The sequence below is a fragment of the Amia ocellicauda genome, chromosome 22 (genome assembly GCF_036373705.1).
Source record: "Amia ocellicauda isolate fAmiCal2 chromosome 22, fAmiCal2.hap1, whole genome shotgun sequence".
NCBI lineage: Eukaryota > Metazoa > Chordata > Actinopteri > Amiiformes > Amiidae > Amia > Amia ocellicauda.
This window is the reverse complement of record NC_089871.1, coordinates 5,357,365-5,379,171: the sequence shown is the minus strand read 5'-3', so window position 1 is coordinate 5,379,171 and position 21,807 is coordinate 5,357,365. Positions and strand designations below refer to the sequence as shown.

General features: G+C 41.7%; 2 protein-coding genes across 3 annotated transcripts; one reads left to right on the top strand and one right to left on the bottom strand.

The window, feature by feature from the left end:
• Positions 1-1,445: 1,445 nt before the first annotated feature.
• On the bottom strand, positions 1,446-11,073 carry ftr83 (finTRIM family, member 83). 2 transcript variants are annotated; one of them, XM_066695492.1, is made up of 8 exons: positions 10,393-11,071; positions 8,134-8,229; positions 6,809-7,042; positions 6,140-6,299; positions 5,967-6,023; positions 5,187-5,264; positions 4,746-4,830; positions 3,035-3,172 (listed from the first exon to the last, which is right to left on the bottom strand). In XM_066695492.1, the coding sequence occupies exons 1-7, from the start codon at positions 10,978-10,980 to the stop codon at positions 4,778-4,780; spliced, it is 1,266 nt and encodes a 421-aa protein (XP_066551589.1). In that variant the 5' UTR covers positions 10,981-11,071; the 3' UTR covers positions 3,035-3,172; positions 4,746-4,777. The 2 variants fall into 2 exon arrangements, with proteins under 2 accessions (XP_066551588.1, XP_066551589.1); XM_066695491.1 differs by lacking the exon at positions 4,746-4,830 and having other exon boundaries at positions 1,446-3,172; positions 10,393-11,073.
• Positions 11,074-15,856: 4,783 nt separating this feature from the next.
• On the top strand, positions 15,857-21,642 carry ftr82 (finTRIM family, member 82). Its single transcript, XM_066695759.1, has 7 exons — positions 15,857-16,968; positions 18,683-18,778; positions 19,038-19,271; positions 19,386-19,545; positions 19,824-19,880; positions 20,236-20,301; positions 20,559-21,642. Exons 1-7 carry the CDS (start codon positions 16,378-16,380, stop codon positions 21,077-21,079), a joined length of 1,725 nt encoding a protein of 574 aa, XP_066551856.1. The 5' UTR covers positions 15,857-16,377; the 3' UTR covers positions 21,080-21,642.
• The last annotated feature ends 165 nt before the right edge of the window (positions 21,643-21,807 follow it).

The window sequence follows — 21,807 nt, the reverse complement described above, 5'->3', positions numbered from 1 at the left end:
CGCTGCTTGTCTACTGTTTTGCTTTGCTCACAGTTTTAATGATCAAGAAGAAAAGAAGGTATGGTGTAAATTATTTGTCTTCACTTTAATCTCTGGCTTGTAAATGGCTTCGTATCAGATGCTTTTAATGGAAGAAGACGATATTTAAATCTGTGAAGAGTGGAATGATAAGTTAAACCACTTTTTTCTTTTTTAGAATGCTACTGTGTTAAGACTCATGGGATATTTTTACTACATATAAAGAAATGGGCCAAGTATAGTGGCTGAATTTGGATTTGAGAGCACTACTACACAATCAACCAGTAGGCTACACTAGGGAGAACTATTTACAGTGTCTGGACTTCTGTACTGCAGGAGTGCAGTTTTAATCAGTATGTTCCTTAGAAACACTTTTGGTATTTAGTTTTCTTTAAAATAAATACAGTTTTCCTTAGGTGGCTCATTAATACTAACATTTATTTCGCTCTGAGAATATCATATACTAAAGCACTGGGTAAGAGGGAGCTGGTTTTGGGAGGAAAGTCATGATCAGCTTTTTGATTATTTAACAGATCACTTTTGGTACTAATCGAGAGGAGACAGACTGCTTTGTTTAATCCCACTGACCAGCTCAACTGATCAGAGCATTCATTTCTCAGTCATATATGGGAACATGCAAATGCCTACGAATTTGTGAAGAGAAATTAGTACATGTGACGTACTGTGTTCGCGCAGTGCTCAACCAAAAACCATAAGCCTTTGCCACATACCTTTGCACTTCTATACTAGATTATTCATATTTATTTAAATGCTACAGTTAAAGAGAATATCACAATCTAGCCATCACAGTCAAGTAATATTATAATTAAATCTTTTAGGACTCATCAGATTTGAGGTTTCCCTTCTACATTCTCAACACTGGAAACAATCCTGCTATTTTCCGACTTGCTCAGTCCATACAATCCAGTTTGCTTACTGGAATTCCAATAATGACGGTTTCACATTAGATAACTAAAACATCCTATTTGACACTGTTGCATAATTTGTTTGGAGGGAAACTATTTATCCTCACACTGAACACACCATTTAGTCCCAATCTTTAATTAAGGCAGATGGAATCAATTAACACTAATTAGCAGAATGGAGCTGCTACAGAGGCATGGTGAAAACTGCATACACTCCAGTCATTAATTCAGGTACTGTAAATTAGTGTCTCACTGTGTACTTTAAGTGGATTAAAAACTGTTGTGCACAGAACAAGCAATATGTACCCTATATCTGTGTCTCGAAAGTGTGTGTTAGATGTATTGCTTCACTTCCAACCCAAGAGTGTTAATAACAGCATTCGCTATATTGGTTTATACCGTTAAAGTTATTTTTTTATTATTAATAATAGGTAGACATATTAATATATATATATATTTATATATATATATATATTTTAAGTATTTAAACCAAAGGCGATCACCATTCATAATTTCTTTATTAAACAGTACAATATCCAAAATTCCCATTATACAAACAAATAAGAGGAAACCTTCATATATCCCCATTATTTTAAACCTTCAACAAACACATTTATCTCAGTATATGGTTAGGATATGAAGAAATGTAATAAGTATAATGTAATAATGTCTAAGTATAACAACATTTAAAAATATATGTGGCAGGTTCACTTCCACATATTGTGTAAAATAACACGAAAAACTGCAATTACATTAGTACAAAATGGACAATGAGAAATGCTTATAAAGCATTTCTGACATAAGGTAGAAATTTAAGTTGCTGAAATAACTATTATATAAGGCATTACAATTAATGGAAACAAAAAACAAAATCTTGAAAGACTCCCACTAATCACAGATGATCACAATGTACCCAGAAACCCATTTCCAACCCTGAAGAAGAATGTTTGAATGGTATTTTGATTACGTGTCCCCTGCCCCCCACACACACACTTATTCTTTATCAGGGAATGCAGAACACACTGTACAATCCACACCAGTCTTCGCTCACAAATAAGGTTTATACAACAGCAATTCAGCATCAGGTTCAAGACAATGTCAGATACTGGTCACACAGGACCGACCAGTTCCAGCAGACCAGTGTGGACTTGAATTGACCCCTGCTATCGACACGGTGATAAGATTTAACCATATATTCAAAGTGACTTACACAAACCAGGCAGTGTACTGCACATCAGCAACTGCTGCTGCAGTGTCACAGAGCAGGACGTTGGTTAATAAAAGGCAAAGAGTTAGATATATTAAAGGACTATACCATTCTGAAATTTCGATTTTCCAGAGTCATGGCCCCAAAGATAGAGAGAATGATGGTGTGCACACCAACAAACACATGACGGGTGTGTACTGGTATATATTTCACGGTCACCCATGCTATAGCTATAGGGATCAAATTCGGTTTCATTGTTAGATTTAAAAGAAGCTTCTGCATGACTCCGGCACACGAGATGAATCCTACAGGATTCCCACAAACAGACATCTAGCAAGCTTTGTGGACAAACCCTTACAGAGGAATTCTAGGGGGGAAATAACCAATCCAATTAAATTAAGTTGATTGCATCATTAAAAAGCTGAGGAGGCGGATAGCAGCCTTGGATCCTGGATGGACGTTTTGTTTTTCCTTCGCAGATTACAAGAGGCTACTCAAAGCTGGCAGATGGTTATAGCAGACTCATACCAGACCCAGAACCCAGGATAGACGGGCTCTTTGAATGAGGCTTTGAACTTGTGGATCAGTGCCATGGCGTCTTCCACATCGTAGAAGGACAGCGTGCCCCCCAAGTGATCCAGGAACACTCCTATCTTGGAACAGTAGCGGGTGTTGATCTCCACTTGGTCCTTGCCATGCCGGGCAGAGTAGTTGGAGTCGGAGCAGTACAGGGACCAGGACTTCTTGTTGTAGCCGATGCGGCAGGTATCACCGTACCCAGATCTTTTGATTCCCTTATAGGCGATTCCCATCGCAGCTCCTTCCCCGCTCCATTCCACCTCCCAGTAATAGCTGCCCCCGGACAAGGGCTCCTTACAGAGCACCTGGGGCAAGCAGTCGAACCTCTCGGGGTGATCGCTGTAGGACTGGGAGTCTCTCTTAAGGGTTGCCTTCCTGTTTCCTCTGGAGATATAGAGCTGTCTGTAGGCTGTTTGGGAGTCCAATGTGAGAGGACAGGCATCTAATTGAAGAGAGAAAACATTTGTTGGTATCAGTGGTTTGTACGTGTGTGCGTGTGCGTGTGACCTTTTCCATCCAATTAGTTGGTATTTTTTTGTTCTTTCATTTTTCGAGTGCATTTAATTATTCACACGCCATACCATTTTTGAAGAACGGATACTGAGGGTGTTGTAGATATTATCTCCAGGAAACAAATGTGTGCTCCCTATTACTCATGAACTCATTTTCTCCATTGCCATAATTTCTGTATCCCTAACTTGCAGAGGTTATAAGAAATGTCTGTCTGCCTGCCTGTACAGCTTTACAAAATGTAGATACATGTCACATGTCTGGATTAGGGTTGCAAAGATGCAGTGCTCTTGAGCCAGACTACTGCACTGTCTGAGCCAAGGACTATATGCTTTTTTGATTACATTACTGGGGTGGATATATTGTATATGACATATATTATTTCAGTAAACTAGCAAATAGTAGTCGCTTAACTAACTTAATGGACGTTTTCACAGTATTTAGAAATTGGTGATTTGGGGTAACCTATAACAAAGTGGATTGGGGCTCCACAGGACCAGGGTTGGAGATCACAACTACCATTCGTTATCAGAGAAATGCACACCTTCAGCCATACAAGCTTTCCACCTATAAAGGTATGCTAAAATCTGGAACCTGCTGATATAGCTTGGAAGCCTTATAAAGTTGACTGCCTTCAATGATGAATGTTAAATCATTAGCTTTATATAAACACACTTTGCTTTAGGTTACTATCATTTTAAAGATTTTTGTTGAAAAGGTATTTTTTGGAGGGGTTCAACTCATAACTAAAACGTTGATTTTTTATTTCTGTTAGAAGGGTTTGCAATTATGTCTGCTTATGATAAGGTAAAAGGTTTGTTTCTGACTGCTTATGACATGGTAAATACAGCCTATGCCCCTTAATGACCCTTACATTTCCATTTTATTTGTGATAATTCCCATATATTTCCATTTCCCACGGAAAGTTTCCCACGTATGAATATTCCCAAAATTGCACAACTCTAGACTGGATTATTTAGGTGATTATATATTCAGAAGGGTTTTATAAATAAATACACCAAAATAGCAAAAGAGTTTCCAAATAAGTAAATACTGTGACAAACACCCATCCTATATTTAAAATGTGGAAATTGTCAGAAACGGACCCATCTTTCACCTCCGTGGCAAATGCATAACTCAGGGGCTGTGTTTGAGCATCTTCTGGTGGTGATATAGTTCAGTGACATGAAACAAGTTTCATCACTTGAAAAGTGACACTGAAGAATGACAAACAGTTAGGTTGATAGTGTAATTAAATATATATGGCCACTTCAAATAACACAAGAAAACAAATCAGGTGTGCAAAACTCATGTGAAATGGAAGGAATTCCCACAGAAAGCTGGCGAGACTGAATTCACCAAGCGTGCCTGACTGTCGCATACCAGGTGATTTGGAAAAGGAAAGACTTTCAGAAATGTTTTGCTTTCCGACAACCGTCTTCCACTAATCTCACTTCTCCACCCACTAAATGAAAGACATGCAGATGAAATGTGGGAAATGTCACCTGCAGAACAGTAAAGTGTACGGTCCTGGAGGTCAGAGCTGCTGAGAGACTTGCAGGAGGACACCATCAGAGGAAGACCGGTGATCTGGAAAGCCAAACACCAGTAACTACCTACAGCTAGCAATTGCTTGTTTTGTAAAAAAAAAAAAAAAAGCAATAGCTATTCTACATATACAGAAACAATCAATATGGTCTCTGTACATGTTGAATGTAGAATAGCTATTTTCCTCTAAATATTCTTCACATTATGATAAGCAATCTGCCATGACAGTCCCCCCACACACAGACCTGTCCTCCAGGCGACATACATCTGATGATGGGACACGCAAGGGCCTGCAACATTTTTAGCGAAGTTTTTGTTTATTAAAAAAAAAAATCAGAAACAAACTCAGCTCAACTCCAAAGAATAATCTTTCAAACATTAAACAATAACAGACTCACATCTTAAGAAATCATCCCGAACCCTGGGTAGATTTCTTGCACTTGAACTTGGTGCCCTGTAGACTGCAACTTCACTAGCTGGAAATAAAAGAGGAGAAGAGGGGACAATTTAGTTTGGTGCACAAATATGAGTCCATAATTTTTAAACTGTTAAACCTCATAAACAGTTTTACAGATTAATGTTAAGGGTCTCAATCGAAGAAGTCCATGAATTTGTTTTATAGAATTATAGCCTTAAAACAGGACAATTTGAGCCCCTCATGAAATACTGATTGAAGTAAACCATTCACATTTTGGGGCGTTAGTCCGAGATGCGTGTTTTACAATATATTTGTTTACATTAAATTAGCATTATTAACATTGTATTTGGCGGCACAGAAATGGTAGCAAGATGTATTTACACGTTTTGTGATTGGTCTGAGCTTTTCCATAGTCAGCAACTGTAAATATGTGATGTGGACTTAAATGGTCAGAACGCTCAGTCAACGCACTTGTTCTCCACCAACTGCCAACTACCCTATGGAACACAGCAACAGTAGAAATGCGCAGTGCAAATAAAGATACTATCTGCATTGTTGACCTTGCATATCAGCGAAACCGTTGAAACTTGAGACATAAACAACGGGTTTCGGCTGCAAAGTTGTTCTAATGTTTTAAAGTTAATAAATGTGGCATTATCTGCCTTTATAGACAATAATTCAAGTACCTAACAAATGATCTTAACTGGTTTTGTTAATATTGTTCATGTAAAGATAGGATTAAATGTTTCAGCAGACTTACAACTCATGGTTAGTCTTTTCTTCCGCTCATTCAGCTCGCAAAACGTCATCTCATGCACTGAAAACAGAGACAGAATTGAGGTCAGCATCAGATAACTCGATCGAGAACATTATAATGAACAAAACTGTAATTTTACGCAAAGGCAGACATGCATGGTTGGTTTTCTCACTAACCTGTGGCGTTAACCTTGGCCAGCTCCGCGTTGCTGAACTCATTCAGGTGCACCTTCATTTCCGAGACTGTTTTTGTCACGGGGTCGAAGTTGAAGTACGGGTTAACGGAGACGGTTGGCAGCTCTTCAGCTTCAGTCTGAGCACACAGGGTATGGAAGCTCTGGAGGAGAGAGAGAGAGGAGATGGGAAATTCACTGTAGGTCCAAGTCATCTTAGACAGAAACTGAGCTCCCTATGTTGTGTCAGTCTTTGGTCAGAAATCTCACGTCAGTGGGCTCTCAAGTAAATCAACCAATACAAGACTCTACTTGTGTGTGGCCCCTCTGGCCCAGACATCGATGATCTGAATCTGTCCAATGTGACTATGTATGTGGACTGACTGCGATTCTGCAAGGAGTTGGATGTCCTCAGAGTTTTTCTAGGGTTTTCTTGTCTTGTGGTGCACCATTAGAGATTTCAACCACTCCTCCACGTGACGCTGTGGGCTTGCATAAATAAGTGGATGGAAAGAAAGAACACATTTTTGAGGAACAAGAGTGTGCAAGTGTTGTCTTCCTCACTGGCAAGACTATGGTGGAAGGGAAGAGCATTGGCCATTGGTAGTTTTAAATTTGGCAAGAATTGTGCAACTCCAAATGGTGCAGCTGTGGAGGGTGTCTGGGCAGGTACCTGTATGAAGTGGATGTGGTCCTCCGTGCGGGACAGCTGCGTGAGCTCGGCGTCTCTCCTCTTGAGATCACCGATCTCCTGCTCCAGGCGTTCCAGGTGCCCCTCGGCCTGGGTGAGCGCAATACTCTTGTTGGTGGTGATGAGCTTGTTCATATCGGCTTGCATCCTCTCTATGGAGCGCAGCATCTCGCCGAACAGCTTCTCGGTCTCCTGCAGCGCCCTCTTCGCCGAGCTCTGGTTGAGGAAGGAAAATGGTCACGATGCAGTGAGCCGGTGACAGCGCCCTCTGCTGGGCACAGGGGATCACCTGCTCCATTTCCGATCAACACCCTGCTCTGCAGTTTAGGAAGAAATTACCAAATCCATAACGAAGTTCAATCATTCAAATTGGGGGTAGCGTAGTTCCGCTTTCAGAAATCACTTTGCCTCTTTGAGATATGAATACACAATCAGTGGCCACTCTATTAGGTACACCTGCTCATTAACGTGCACTTTATATCTAGTTTTCATCGTACAACTTGCTTTTACATTGCTAGTACTCATGATGTTTATATTGATTGCCCCTATGTCTGAGCTCTAACTATGACTTCACATCTTGTCTGCAATTATTAGGTCACAATCTAGGATGTAGGTCTTGTATTAACTGTATATTTTCTTATGCACTTATGTAATTTTGAACTTGTATATTCTGATCTGTAATTTTATACTGTATTGCACTTTTATAATGCTCTTACATTTTGTAAATTGCCCTGGATTAGGGTGTCTGCTAACAAATAAATATTATTATTATTATTATTATTATTATTATTATTATTATTATTATTATTATTATTATTGACAGTGACTTCAGTTTACTCCAATAATCTCAGTCCAATAGAGCACCTTTAGGATGAGGTGGAACGGGAGGTTCACAGCATGTGATGCTATTGAGTTAGTATAGACCAAACTCCCTAAGGAATGTTTCCAGCACCTTGTTGAATACCTGCCCCAAAGAATTCAGGCTATTCTGGAGGCAAAAGGGGATCCTACCCGGTACTAGATAGGTGTACCAAATAAAGCGGCCATTGAGTGCATGTGTCTGAATATGTATATACCTGTATGTTAGAGTTTAGAGGTCAGGGAAGACACCATTACAGGAGAAGTTGGGGTGTGACTGCATCTATATCTTACAGTACTGCCCTGTACTAAAACACGTACAAGTATAATTGTGCCTTTATATGAACCAACGCCTCAGTATCACAAAATTACTCAATCACAAAGAACTAAAAATACCAGCGTAATTCTAATGTTGCTAGTTCTTTGTAGATGACATCATGAATAAATACCTTGAGAGTGTCCACAGCTTGTTTGATCTGCTCCATTTGTTTGACCCTCTCCCCGATTCTCTGCTGGATCTCTGCCTGTGTTGCACTCAGCAGGTTCTGAGAAATAGAAATACAATTCACATTTTAACCAAAAGTGCAACATTACATTGCCGTGAACATTTAGACTACTTCTTGAAGAGGATCTGGGGGAAAAGGTCACCCAAGATAGCTCAAGAGGGTGCTCAGGTGACTTCAACACTACAGTGAGCAGCATCTGAGGTATGCAGCAGGAATCGTCATTGTCACGGTCATTGAAAGGGTAATTGACAGGACTTCAGTTGTGAAAGAATTACATTTAAATACTGCATCAACGCTCAGCTCACAACAATGAGGCTTTGTTTCTGTTAAATGCATAGTAAGCACTCACTTGTATTATTGTATACCTGGTAATGTAGACTTGATTACCGCAAAATGAGGTCGAATTAGAAAATATTACTATTAGTATGTCACCAATGTCAGATCATTTGTCACAAAAAATAAGTTTTGTGCACACAAATAAGGAATGTTAAGTTTGCTGAACATATACATTAATCAGACAAAATACAGTGAGGGAAAAAAGTATTTGATCAGTATTTGTATAAAAGACACCTGTCCACAGAAGCAATCAATCAATCAGATTCCAAACTCTCCACCATGGCCAAGACCAAAGAGCTGTCCAAGGATGTCAGGGACAAGATTGTAGACCTACACAAGGCTGGAATGGCCTACAAGACCATCGCCAAGCAGCTTGATGAGAAGGTGACAACAGTTGGTACGATTATTGGCAAATGGAAGAAACACAAAATAACTGTCAGTCTCCCTCGGTCTGGGGCTCCATGCAAGATCTCACCTTGTGGAGTTTCAATGATCATGAGAACGGTGAGGAATCAGCCCAGAACTACACAGTAGGATCTTGTTAATGATCTCAAGGCAGCTGGGACCATAGTCACCAAGAAAACAATTGGTAACGCACTACGCCGTGAAGGACTGAAATCCTGCAGCGCCCGCAAGGTCCCCCTGCTCAAGAAAGCACATGTACAAGCCCATCTGAAGTTTGCCAATGAACATCTGAATGATTCAGAGGAGAACTGGGTGAAAGTGTTGTGGTCAGATGAGACCAAACGAGCTCTTTGGCATCAACTCAACTCGCCGTGTTTGGAGGAGGAGGAATGACCCCAAGAACACCATCCCCACCGTCAAACATGGAGGTGGAAACATTATGCTTTGGGGGTGTTTTTCTGCTAAGGGGACAGGACAACTGCACCGCATCAAAGGGACGATGGACGGGGCCATGTACCGTCAAATCTTGGGTGAAAACCTTCCCTCAGCCAGGGCATTGAAAATGGGTCGTGGATGGGTATTCCAGCATGACAATGACCCAAAACACACAGCCAAGGCAACAAAGGAGTGGCTCAAGAAGAAGCACATTGAGGTCCTGGAGTGGCCTAGCCAGTCTCCAGACCTTAATCCCATAGAAAATCTGTGGAGGGAGCTGAAGGTTCGAGTTGCCAAACGTCAGCCTCGAAACCTTAATGACTTGGAGAGGATCTGCAAAGAGGAGTGGGACAAAATCCCTCCTGAGATGTGTGCAAACCTGGTGGCCAACTACAAGAAACGTCTGACCTCTGTGATTGCCAACAAGGGTTTTGCCACCAAGCACTAAGTCGAAGGGGTCAAATACTTATTTCCCTCATTAACATGCAAATCAATTTATAACTTTTTTGAAATGCGTTTTTCTGGATTTTTTTGTTGTTATTCTGTCTCTCACTGTTAAAATACACCTACCATTAAAATTATAGACTGATCATTTCTTTGTCAGTGGCAAACATACAAAATCAGCAGGGGATCAAATACTTTTTTGAGTGAGGCAGATACGCGAGGACAGGATGTCATTTTTGGAACCTTACAGAATGCTCTTGAGACAGGGCCACATCTGTGTGAAAATGGTAATTCTGGCTTTTTATTGATGCACTTGTTTTTTCTTCCAACACCAGGTCCAGTTGAACCTGTTTAACAAGCGCATACACAATCGCATCAGGAGTAACACGATACACCCCATGGGTCACGCATAACTGAATTCAACTCTGACAACCTGCCCACACTTTGCTGCTCTATAAAAGCCCAATCTCAATGAAAATGAACTAATATATTCCAAGTGGGGAAGCCAAGCCCATGAAATGTCCTAAATGTAAGAAGAAGACCCCTTCATGCTTAGAAGTTAGCATTTCCTTAAAGTCTTACCTGCTCCTCAGTCCGTTCAGTCTCGGCCGAGACCAGCTCATGACCTTTGTGCTCCTTGACTGTGCACAACACGCAGATGCACATCTGGTCCGTCTGGCAGTACAGCTCCAGGCCCTTCTGATGCTGGGGGCAGATCTGCCGATCCAGGTGGCCGATTTCATCCACCAGTTTGTGACGTTTGAAGGTGGTGTTTTCAAAGTGTGGCTTGAGATGCTTCTCGCAGTAGGAGGCCAGGCACATCAGGCAGGACTTGATCGCCTTGAGCTTCTGTCCAGTGCAGATATCACAGGGCACGTCTTGCGTCCCCGCATAGTTGTTGTCTGAGGATGATGTTGGTGGAAGAGGAGGAGAAGAAAAGGTCTCCGTTTTCCTCGCCGCTCTCTCCAGGGTCCTTCCGGACGCTTGGTTCTTGCGAGGTACTGGCCTTCTGTCAAAGGTCACTTTGCAGTGAGGACAGATATAGGACCCCGAAGCGTGGTTCCAATAGGTGTTGATACAGATTTTGCAGAAGGTATGTCCACAGGGAATGGAGACAGGATCCCTGAGATAATCATTGCACAGCAGACAGTTTTGTACATCGGACGACATGCTTGTCTCTCTTGTCCCTCACAGTTCCACAGCTCTGACAGAAACTAAGTTGAGAGTTTCACTTCTGCAGTTTATAGAGTAAATAGGGAGGGTTTGGGACTGACGGTATGTGTGGCGAAAAACTGGTTGGGCAGAAACTCCAAAACCACTCGTTGGAGGTGGGGCATGGAAGGTGGGGGCAGAAAATACAGAATGCAAGAACTTAAACGTGTCTTCTGAGGAATCAGACCATCTTAGCAACAAATTAGTGAATCAGAACACAGCCAGACCCAAGATGAAGGTGCACAGTTTAGATTCAAGCTGCAGGTGTTGATGCCACTTCTGTATTTGAACATTAATCTCCTGGGTGCAGCAGCAGCGCACTATTTGCTGTGGCTTTTCTTATCGGCTTGATAGTCCAATGCACTACGGTGTAGGAAGGTCTTTTCCTAAATGCAGAAATGGACTTCAAAGAAAAATTATTAAAGAAATACTACCCAATGCCCTCATTATAAAATGTAGCCATAGAAGACTTCACTAATGACATACGTTCCTCACTAACCATTTAGAAGATTTTAAGCAAATCTTACTATAGAATCTGCATGTGCATATAAATGAGTTACAATGTCTGAATGGTCGGTTGCAAATCTCTGATTGCCTCAAAGATCATTTGAATGCAAGGTTACCTTAGTGGTTAGCCTGCCACGTCCTGTATCAGACCTATAGTGGCAGGAGAAGACAGGCAGAAACAAATGAGAGGATAAGATTTGTGAATCATAGGTTTGTGCATTAGAATTATCGTAGCAGTGGGGCTTTCTCATGTCTCATGGTGTCGACATGAGACATAATTTGATTTTTAAAAACTTCCATAATTTGGTCAAACAGTATGTCCCTGCTTCTATAAAAGTCCCAGTTGCATGTTAGTCAAAACATGTTCTCTCTCTTTCATACATTGTCTTAGTTTATTACTCATGCAAATTAACGCAATAATTGCTACATTATGCAATAATTTTATGTGACAACTTGTTCAAATTAAACCGGGTGCAGCTGGCTTGTGCCAAGTTGTACACAACCATATACATCATAATGATAATGGAGAAGAAAAGAAAAACATAGCTTTCTGCTTTAACACAAACCATCCCCCTGCAACTTACTGTTTGATAAACTTGAAACGTGAAATTACGTTTTGCACATGGAAATGGGCGTAACTAAAAACGTTAGTGGCACCGGTTCCAGCAGTGGAAAATGTTAGTCTGGAGCCTTGATTGAGGTCTTCAATATGCCATCCAATTTTAACGAGATAATTAACTTTTAGCAATGGATCGAATGCATGGGACGCATTCTAGAAGCTGTTAGGGATGGAGAGCTAAAGTGGCTGTGTAAACTATAGCCTAATTTCTGATTAGTATTCAGTACACCACACATTATATTTAGCTGTACACTTCTTTCTAACTAAACAAATTCACTTTCCAAATCACCAAGACGTATAATCTTTCCAAACTGCATGAAAAATCAACTTTTTCCACACACTTAAATTAGAAAAAAAGGTAAATCAGCAACAACTTAGTAAAACTAAAGTCTACTAGGTTGTTGCATTGCATGTTGCAATTTTAAAACATGGAATAAGTTATATAAACCCACATAGATAATAAGCTGTAAGAATCTGAGCTGATGTCCTTAAATTCCTATCCCTTGGCTTCAAGGTTTGATGTCTTCAGCATGGGAGAAATTCAGACAGGAATGTAGCTGAGCTTGATGTGTGAGATAACACTAGATCAAAAGTATTTCCAAACGTTTCCATTGTGTAAGTTTGCAGTGCACTGCCTACTCAAAAAGCAACTCGACAGGTTGCTTGAAAATGAATGAAAATCTGTATAGGTGGAAATGTAAAGCCAATTCACATCCTGACTGTGGAATTATACATTTAATTTCCTTCGGGCCACAGTAAGGCTCTGGGTAATGTAATGGGAGACCAAGCCCGGATAAATCACACAATAGGTACTATTTAAAATATGAATGAAGGCTCACATAACAAAATATCACTTTTTATTATGATTATTGTTGCATCCTTCTTTAGGGTAGGTACTAGAAATACTCTAACAAGACATAAAAACAGATCATTTCATGTACGGAGCATTTAAACATTGTTCAAATACATGACTCCAGTACATGGGATCTCAGTTGTAACGGGAAATATTGTGATGCACTAATCCAGTTTTACTTTCAAGGTGTTGTTGGTTTGTGTCCTCACACAGAAGGACAAAAGTTTGGGAGTCAAACATGTTTGTGGGTCCGGCCTTTTTTCTTACTCTTACTGCAGGATTTGTTCAGCCTGTTAGAATAGTATGCTGGCGCCATTCCAGATCGCCCGTTTACTTTGTGGGCTGCTGCAACCAACAGAGGTGTGCATTGTTCTGATGAAACAGCCACGAATACCTCAATTCCACACACTAACACACCCCTCGTTCTGTTTCTTTTGCTCTGCTACAGCAACTTCCATCAAATACATGTGTGCTTTCATTTCATTGAAATGTGCCACCCCACACACACTCAGTCAAGTAATCTGTTGCCCGATTTTGGCTGAATCCTGCCTCTGAACTCTAGTTAGCCTCCCCGTGTGTGTCATAGGTGAATAAGCACACATCTTGACCTCTGTCTTTGCAGAGTGCTTGAGACACTTGAAGCTTTTACTTCACTACTTAAAAGGAATGCTTTAAGAAGCAGATCTGGACCACCAACTTTTATTTGCTTGATAGGGAACCATTAAATAGGGAAGTAGGGAAGGCAACTAAATTGTCTTTCTTTTCATTTAGCAAAGAACCTATTTTTCTTGGTGTTTCATATTTTAACGCCAAAGAAAATTAAATGAATCATGAATTCAGAGAGGTGACTCAAATACACCACGGTATTCAGTCTTTAAAACGATAAATAAAGTACCTAGGCGATTAAAAACAATTATATTGCAGACAGAAATAGTTTCAACACACACTGGCTGATTTTGATAAAGGCAGACATTTGAAATCTGACAAAGCATTTTGCACTTTCTACAAGCAGCCTGAACACACACAAAATCAAATCACATGAAACGAAATGCTGTTTATAGCACTTTTGCACTTTTGTAGTTTCTTAGCTTATTTTAAGAGATTTATTTTTCAGACCAACAGGGTGATGCTATAGGTGCCCGAGCATTTGCCCGTCCTTCACCTGCAACCCTGCTTGCCTTGTTCAAATGTTAATCAGTACCCAAAAGTACCAGGAGCAGGTTACAAAGGACTGTTTATTTTGGTTTCTAATCAACAACAGAAAAAAAACTGGCTTATCAGAAACCCAGCACTGTGAGAGAGAACGTAGTGAAACTGGCACTAAAGTGATATAAGATCTGTAGTAAAAAGAAAGGGAACTGGTCTTGTATAACCAGTTTCTTCCTACATTCCTCTGATTGTGAGTGATATGTAGTTGAACATTAACAGATGGCTATCAAGACTGGGTTTGTTCCAGTTCCTTATTATGTGCTGCCCCTCTCCAGATCTCACAAGGTGAATGTAAAGAAATTTTAAACATTGACTGCTTTCGTCAGCTTGAGACCCAGCATTGTGATCAATCCCAAGTAATAACTTGAAACTTTATCCTTTGTTGTAAAACTTCCAGGTTTTTTTAGCTTTGTGACATAATAATGATCCTAGGCAATCTCTTATTACACCATGAAGCTTTTGCAAAAAATAACAAATAAATTCTGGAAATGTCAAACTCCTTGGATATATCTGGGAATCTTAAGAATGTAGATAATGACATTGCGGTGGTTCTGCAACATGTTTAATTCCTGGGAAACAGCACCTACTGTACCCAAGCAGAACTCTCACGGGGGCAGATAAGACTTGCACAACTGTCATCCTACTACAATTTGAAACTCATAAAACTGGCTCCCGCCTACATAAGTGTTTCATGTTTCTGTTGAAGCAGAAATATTTTGAGTTGGGTTTGTAAGGCAAACAAAATCATTCCAAAAATGGCACACGTTATATTTGAGCTGTAATGGCTATTCACATGTGAGGTTCAGTGCCACATTGAGGAAGGACAGCTGCTTGAATTTCTAAAGGGGCGGGGGAAACCATTGGTTAGATTACATATCATAAAATATATCATGTGTCCACTTTTCAAAGCCTCATTTTAAATCTGTGTGATTGCTCCTGCATTACATTCTTAGCCAGTCCAGAACTTGCTGGTACTTTTCCGCAGCTGTGGTGAAAACACCAGCCAACAAGACAGATCCCAGATCCTACTGATCCAGTTATCAGTCACTGGTATTCTTGCCACCACTCCCCTGTGGACAGCCTACTCCCCTGGCTGCAGACTCTCTCAGGCTGGTACTGACTGCGAATATGCTGAGGAATGTGCCCCGGCTCTCCGAGCTGGGAGGCCAGCACTAACTGCACTCTGCTCTCCCATGCTTGAGATACAAATTCAATCACAAATAATGGCTAATAGACTTTCCTGCTGCTTTGGCTACCCGGAGTAATGTAAGTCAATATATTAATCCATTATTATTGTCAGCAATTCAGATTGAGTAAATAGGTGCACGATTCTGCATTCTGTATCCACATTCCTGTGGGCTGCATAGCATACCCACTGAACTTTTGTATATACTGAAGCAACCAATAAAATGTCGGTTTCCAAACACAAGCAGCCAATCCTCAGTCAGAGAAAGTACACACCTGTTCTCTCCTGCGGCTACAGAAAGACCAACGGCTGATTGATGGCTCGACACTGGAGGAAAGAAGTCAAACATCATTTTTGTTTGGATTTCTTTTTCAAAAATGTCAAATTGGTCTCCTATATGTTTGTGAAAAGTCTGTCATCTGTGTTGCTAATGTATTATACCCCAGCACAGCAAAATGGGCTTTCAAAGTGTCCAATCCATCTTGGTTTCATAATACACTATTCATAGCACCCCAAACCAGTGACGCAGAACTAAATCAAAAGCCCAAGCACTCAATGATTAACAGTCATTCACTCCAGGCATGGGTACTTAGACAGTTAAAAGATCTGGTAGTAAAAAGGAGATATCATTCTCTCCTTTCCTGTTCTAGCTACTGAAGATAAGCAGTGACTGGTTTCAGACAGTGGAATGTGAATTCCTGCCTATTTCTCTGTCACCTGATTGGGCTAAGCTCTGGCAGAAGTTGTGTATTCTCCAATCCTGTGTCTAGCCCTTTCCCCTGCCCCTCCCACTTACACACTGTTTCAACAGTTTCTGCTCAACTGGTTTTTATCTTAACTTGACCTCGCCTGTTTTCAATCAATAACTTCTGGACTCCAGGCACACACGCAAGCAGGTCCCGTCTCCTCTCAAACAGTCTCCGGTGTGGCAGCCTGCGTGGGTCTTGTAATCTGTCCTTTGACTGCTGGAACAATACAGAAATGGCTGAAGCAAGCATTTCCATGGCCCCAGACCAGTTCAGTTGTCCTCTCTGCGTGGGGATACTGAGGGACCCGGTCGCAATTCCCTGTGGACACAGTTACTGCATGGAGTGCATAAGTACCTACTGGAATGAGGCTGATTACACTGGGATCTACATCTGCCCTCAGTGCAGAGTCACCTTCACTCAAAGGCCGGTGCTGCGCAGAAACACCTTGCTGACTAAAGTGGCAGAGAAACTGAAGAAGACTGGGCTCAATCCTCCGGGTCCGGTAAACAATTATGCAGGACCCGGGGATGTGCCGTGTGATTTCTGCATGGGCAAGAAGCTGAAGGCCATGAAGTCCTGCTTGAACTGCCTGGCGTCCTACTGCGAGAAGCACCTGAAACCCCATTACGAGTCGGCCACCTTCAAGAGGCACAAGCTAGTGGACGAACTGGGAAACCTGGACCGCAAGGTCTGCCCCCAGCACCAGAAGACGCTGGAGCTCTTCTGCCGGACAGACCAGATGTGCATCTGTGCACTGTGCACGGTCAGCGAGCACCGCGGCCACGACATCGTCTCCGCCGAGACCGAGAGAAGCGAGAAACAGGTAAGGGATTGGACCACGTGAGAGAGCAAGGGTTTCCATGCATGTTTTGGAGCTCCTGCAAAAGGAGTCACAGAATAAGATCATCATGAATATTTTAAACATGCCGAGTACCTGTGGAAACTGCTGTGTAATGCATGCATAAATAATTTTCTGCACAAGAGGTGTGAATCCACAGCCACGGTGTATCAGTCAATTAGAATCTGTGCGCTTTTATGGTGCCATAAATCTTACAAGTGTTTGGCCTTGATTGTGTTTCCAGCTTCATTTCTTTGCAGCACAGGCAAAGGGACTTAGATTTGGTGCTGCTGTTTAAGCTTGCTGTGTATTATACCTGATTCAGCTGGACGAAACACAAACGTTGTCCTTAGACTCTAGACCTGAAGAGTGAAAAAGTGCTCTGAGCCAAATGCAGTGTGACACAGTGCTGACGGGCAGCGGCACAATGGCAGGCTAATTAAGGAGAGCCGGAAATGAGTTTTGAACTGTACAGTCACTTTAAGAGCAGGGCTCCACCTTTTACAAAGGTGAACTGTCGAGCAGGCTTTGAACTGTAATGGCTAATTCCCCTAGGACCCTTTATCAAGTTTGTTTTTCCCGTGGGAACAGGCCTAATTATTGGTTAAACCACCATTTTGCTTTATAATTTAGAAGGGGGGACTGCCATCAATTGAGAGTGGTAATCAGCAGCTGGGGTTTAGGCAGGAGGTTGTTGGTAATTGTTTTCTAGTGCTTTCCCTGAGTCAGTTCCTTTTTAAATAAAGCCAGCTTGTGAAACATGAATGGCTGAGAGTGTACTTTGAACGCAACCTGCATCCCCACCCACCTCAGTAAACATTGCTGGTAAAAGGTTTGTAAATAACATGTCTCTATTAGAGACTGTACACTTTTTTAAACACATTAGTTACGTGCAATAAAACTCTACTTAAATTCAAAGGGAGGAAAAGAGAGCATGTTAAGTACAACTAAACGAACAAAGCACGAATGTAAAGGACAGTAAAATGTGTCTAACTGTGTTACTATGCTGCTCTGTTTTTACTTTCGTATCATTCTGTAACGTTATCTACTGCATTGTATCACTGGGCTTGGTTAATATTTGATCTACAACCAGTCTCCTCTTACAAGGGTTTTGTGTGTTCACCTTCCTTTAATGAAGACCCAGAACAAGTGCATTGCACAAGGGCTTTATTGTTCCGGCAGGTTTTCATCAACGCTCAAGAAGTCAATGTCGGCTTCACATTCCATTCATTTTCAGCATTCCTCTCTGTGCTGCAAGAGGGAAAAACCTGGGACTGGCATTGCCTGCTGCGCACAAAATAACAATTCTGTTTAATATTGAGACCCGCAAAAACAATATTACGATGCGATGCTATACTTTCTTTAGGTGACTTGGTGTTTGTCCAGTTATTAGGGAGTCGGATGGCTGCCTTAATCCTCAGACACACCTTTATTCACAAAGCAAAAAACACAAAGAAAAATCCTCCTTTTGGGAGTGCTAATTCTCTTTGCAAACATCAGTGGTATATTTGTAACATAAGACTAAACCTCCATTCTTTAATGTATAGAAAAGGCTCTAAACCTATTCCTAGTACTGCTTCACCTTTATTTCTTGGCCGATGGTGTTTTGATTCCAGATTATATATTTTAGATTTAGATTTAGATTTTGTTCTGCTGTATCTGACCTGCCTTTGCTGTGCGTCTCCCTGTGCTTCCACAGAAGCTGCTGGGGGTGACGCAGACGGGCATCCACCATAAATGCCAGGAGAGGACGAAGGAGCTGGAAGATCTGAAAGCCGCAGTGGATTCTCTCAAGGTGGGCAGCCATGACGAAGTCCATATGGCCAGATTTGAAAAACAATTTGTTGAAAAGATAGCAGCTTTCAAGTGCAAGGAAGCCATCTAGTCCACTCGCTTGTAGCTCACTGATCCAAGAAGATCAATGAACTGTTGTTTGTAGACAAACCCTTCACCTCAATGTAACCAGCATTGATTCAATCTCTTGGTAGTAAGGGCCTTTTACAGGTGTCACAGCATTCCTAAACATCAATTTTTTGGTCTTCTTTGTCCCTCAGAGCTCCGCGCAGAGAGCCATGGCCGAGAGCGAGAAGATGTTCACAGAGATGATCCGATCCATCGAGAGAATGCGCTCTGAGGTGACCAAGCTGATCGGCATCAACGAGAGGGCAGCCTTTAACCAGGCCGAGGGACTCATGGAGCGCCTAGAGCAGGAGATCGAGGATCTGACCAGGAGAGAGATGCATTTGAAGCAGCTGCACAGCACAGAGGACCACATACATTTCCTACAGGTACGGTTTACTTCTGAACTTGAAAATGATGGAGCACCAGACCCTCCTCTGCTTCTGCCTCAACCTCTTACTGATTTTAACTAAAGCCTCCCTGTGCCATCTTTCCTTCTGCAGAATTTCAATTCCCTCTCTGCCCCTACCGACGATGGATTCCTACCCAGAGTCACGGTCAACCCAGACTTCTCTTTCGGTGCTGTGAGGAGAGCAGTCTCTGAAATTAAAGACCGCCTGGAGGAGATCAGCCGGGACGAATTAATGAAGATCTCCAAATCAGGTCGGTGGGACCAATATACTGGCAGACAGAAGTAAACAAATAATACACAGACTTAGGGAGTTTGTGAGAAAAACATTTAAGCAAACACAGAAAAGATTGAACGCAACAAGGGAGTTGGGCACGGTGTGAAGTTCAAGGCCCATCAGGAGTCTAGTTACTATTTTCTCAGATTAAAATAGTGCCGTCATTGCAATTGTTTGTGAGGGTAGTTTTGAGTAACAGCGTATGTTTTACGGGGACATCAATAACAAAGCCTTGTTTTAACATATTTTTTGCAGTGAATGAAACCCCAGTCTACAATATGGAGAACAGGATCAAAGAAAAACTTGTCAGGGGTAAGACTTTTAATCCAGTTGGGTAATTAGTTATACAATCTTTCTCCTTCGTTGTAGCCTCTCTCTCTTTAAAGGGGAACAAATCCCATTTTAAAATACACAGTTTTTAGCCCTGGTTTTTAAACCGTACAAGTTTTAACGCCAAATACAATTCAACCCCATTAATTCCTTCAAATCTCAACCAAGAGGAGGGGAAGCCAACACACAGGGCCGCCTAGAAATGGGTTTTATCCAACTTTTCGGATCGTGACTTTGTTACCATGCTATGTTGTTCGTAAAGGCATAATTCTTCTCTTCTGAAACTCGGATTAGACTCACAGCATTGACTTGATGTGTCACTATTTTGTGTACTTAGTGAGTGAAGTTTCAATCGACACCGTTCAAGCCCCGGAACCCAAGAGCCGATCTGACTTTCTGAAATGTAAGTGTTTTCACCAAAATCTCTTTTTAAATCAGTACAACCTGTTTTGAAATTTGATCTTTTTGATCCAGTTTATTCATTCATACACAAAGCTGCTCACACATACTGTAACCTAGTCAACAACAGGGACAGAAAATGAAAAGGCGAACACAGAATGCAAGAATTCTCTTTGCATTATATCCAGTGGAAAGTGCTATTGCTGACTTAACTTGACTGATCTGAACTTAGTTTTAAACTTAATGCTCTTCTCCATTCAGACTTCTGTCAGCTGAGAATGGACACCAACACAGCCTACCGAGAGCTGCATCTATCGGACGGGAACAGAAAGGTGACCCGGACCAGAGACATCCAGGCCTATCCGGACCACCCCGAGAGATTCGACAGCTTCGCCCAGGTGCTGTGCCGGGAGGCCCTGAGTGGCAAGCGCTACTACTGGGAAATCGAGTGGAGCGGCGAGTTCTCCACCGGAGTCACGTACAAAGGGATCAGCAGGAAGGGGAAGGGCTCCCTGTGTCTCCTGGGCTACAACGATAAGTCCTGGAGTCTCCTTTGCTCCGAATCAGGTTACTCCGCCTGGCACAACCGGGAGGACAAGCGCATAAACGCGGCCCACTCCCCCCGGATCGGAGTGTACCTGGACCACACTGCTGGCGTCCTGTCCTTCTACAGCATTTCCGAGACCATGACTCTGCTTCACAGGTTCGAGACTAAGTTCACTGAGCCGCTGTACCCTGGGTTCGGGGTTGGGACCTCGGTGAAGATCTGTCAGCTCAAATAAGCCCTCTAGTGGAGGTGTATAGCAGCCTTAAACCCCCTACAATGTCCAGTCTTTTGGTTTTTGGTTTGCTCCACTTATTCAGAGCAGCTGTGTATTATTGTGTCCAAGTTAATAGGTTTTCCAAGTCTCTTCTTATTGACTATTATTCCACCTGTAAAACCTGCCCAAGGACGGTGGCTGTATAGGACTAATGTTATCGAGTCCTGCTCTGTGCCTTCTCTCATTACTGTAGTATCAATTTATTTTTAAATCAGATGTATTCTATCACATTTCATTCAACACAATATTTCCGACAGGCTCAGAGGCACAGAAAGCAAGCGTCTGCACAAATAATTATACCTGCTTACGTCAAAAGTCATTTCATGTATCCCCTCTGTAGTCTTCTTCACCCGATTCATAATCTCTTCCGCTACTCCCAAATTATAATCAAAACTGTGAATCTCTCTGTCTGTCTATGACCGCCTTGTTTACGCAAAAGACTGGAAATCACATGCACACAAAAAAAAAATTGCATTATTTTTTTCAATACATTTTTTTAAAATAAAGTAATGGTTTTATTTTGATTCCTTGAACCATTTGCCTATCTTTCTGCAGTTGGTATCTTCCTGTGTGGATGACTTGGTGAACTAAGGTTATACAGTACGGGGACACTCTTTCCACATTCACCACAAGATGGGAGGATTAAATAATAAACTTTGTAGGTGGAAAAGAGAAACTGCAGATCGAAT

Excerpts from the sequence above, each read along its gene's own strand:
- ftr83 (XM_066695491.1), bottom strand. The coding sequence starts at position 10,980 with ATGTCGTCCGATGTACAAAACTGTCTGCTGTGCAATGATTATCTCAGG. Across the intron at positions 8,230-10,392 it reads CTGAACGGACTGAGGAGCAG|AACCTGCTGAGTGCAACACA; the intron begins GTAAGACTTTAA and ends TCTATTTCTCAG. Across the intron at positions 3,173-5,186 it reads TCGGGATGATTTCTTAAGAT|ATGCCTGTCCTCTCACATTG; the intron begins GTGAGTCTGTTA and ends CTCTTCAATTAG.
- ftr82 (XM_066695759.1), top strand. The coding sequence starts at position 16,378 with ATGGCTGAAGCAAGCATTTCCATGGCCCCAGACCAGTTCAGTTGTCCT. Across the intron at positions 18,779-19,037 it reads CCGCAGTGGATTCTCTCAAG|AGCTCCGCGCAGAGAGCCAT; the intron begins GTGGGCAGCCAT and ends TTTGTCCCTCAG. Across the intron at positions 19,881-20,235 it reads CAAAGAAAAACTTGTCAGGG|TGAGTGAAGTTTCAATCGAC; the intron begins GTAAGACTTTTA and ends TTGTGTACTTAG.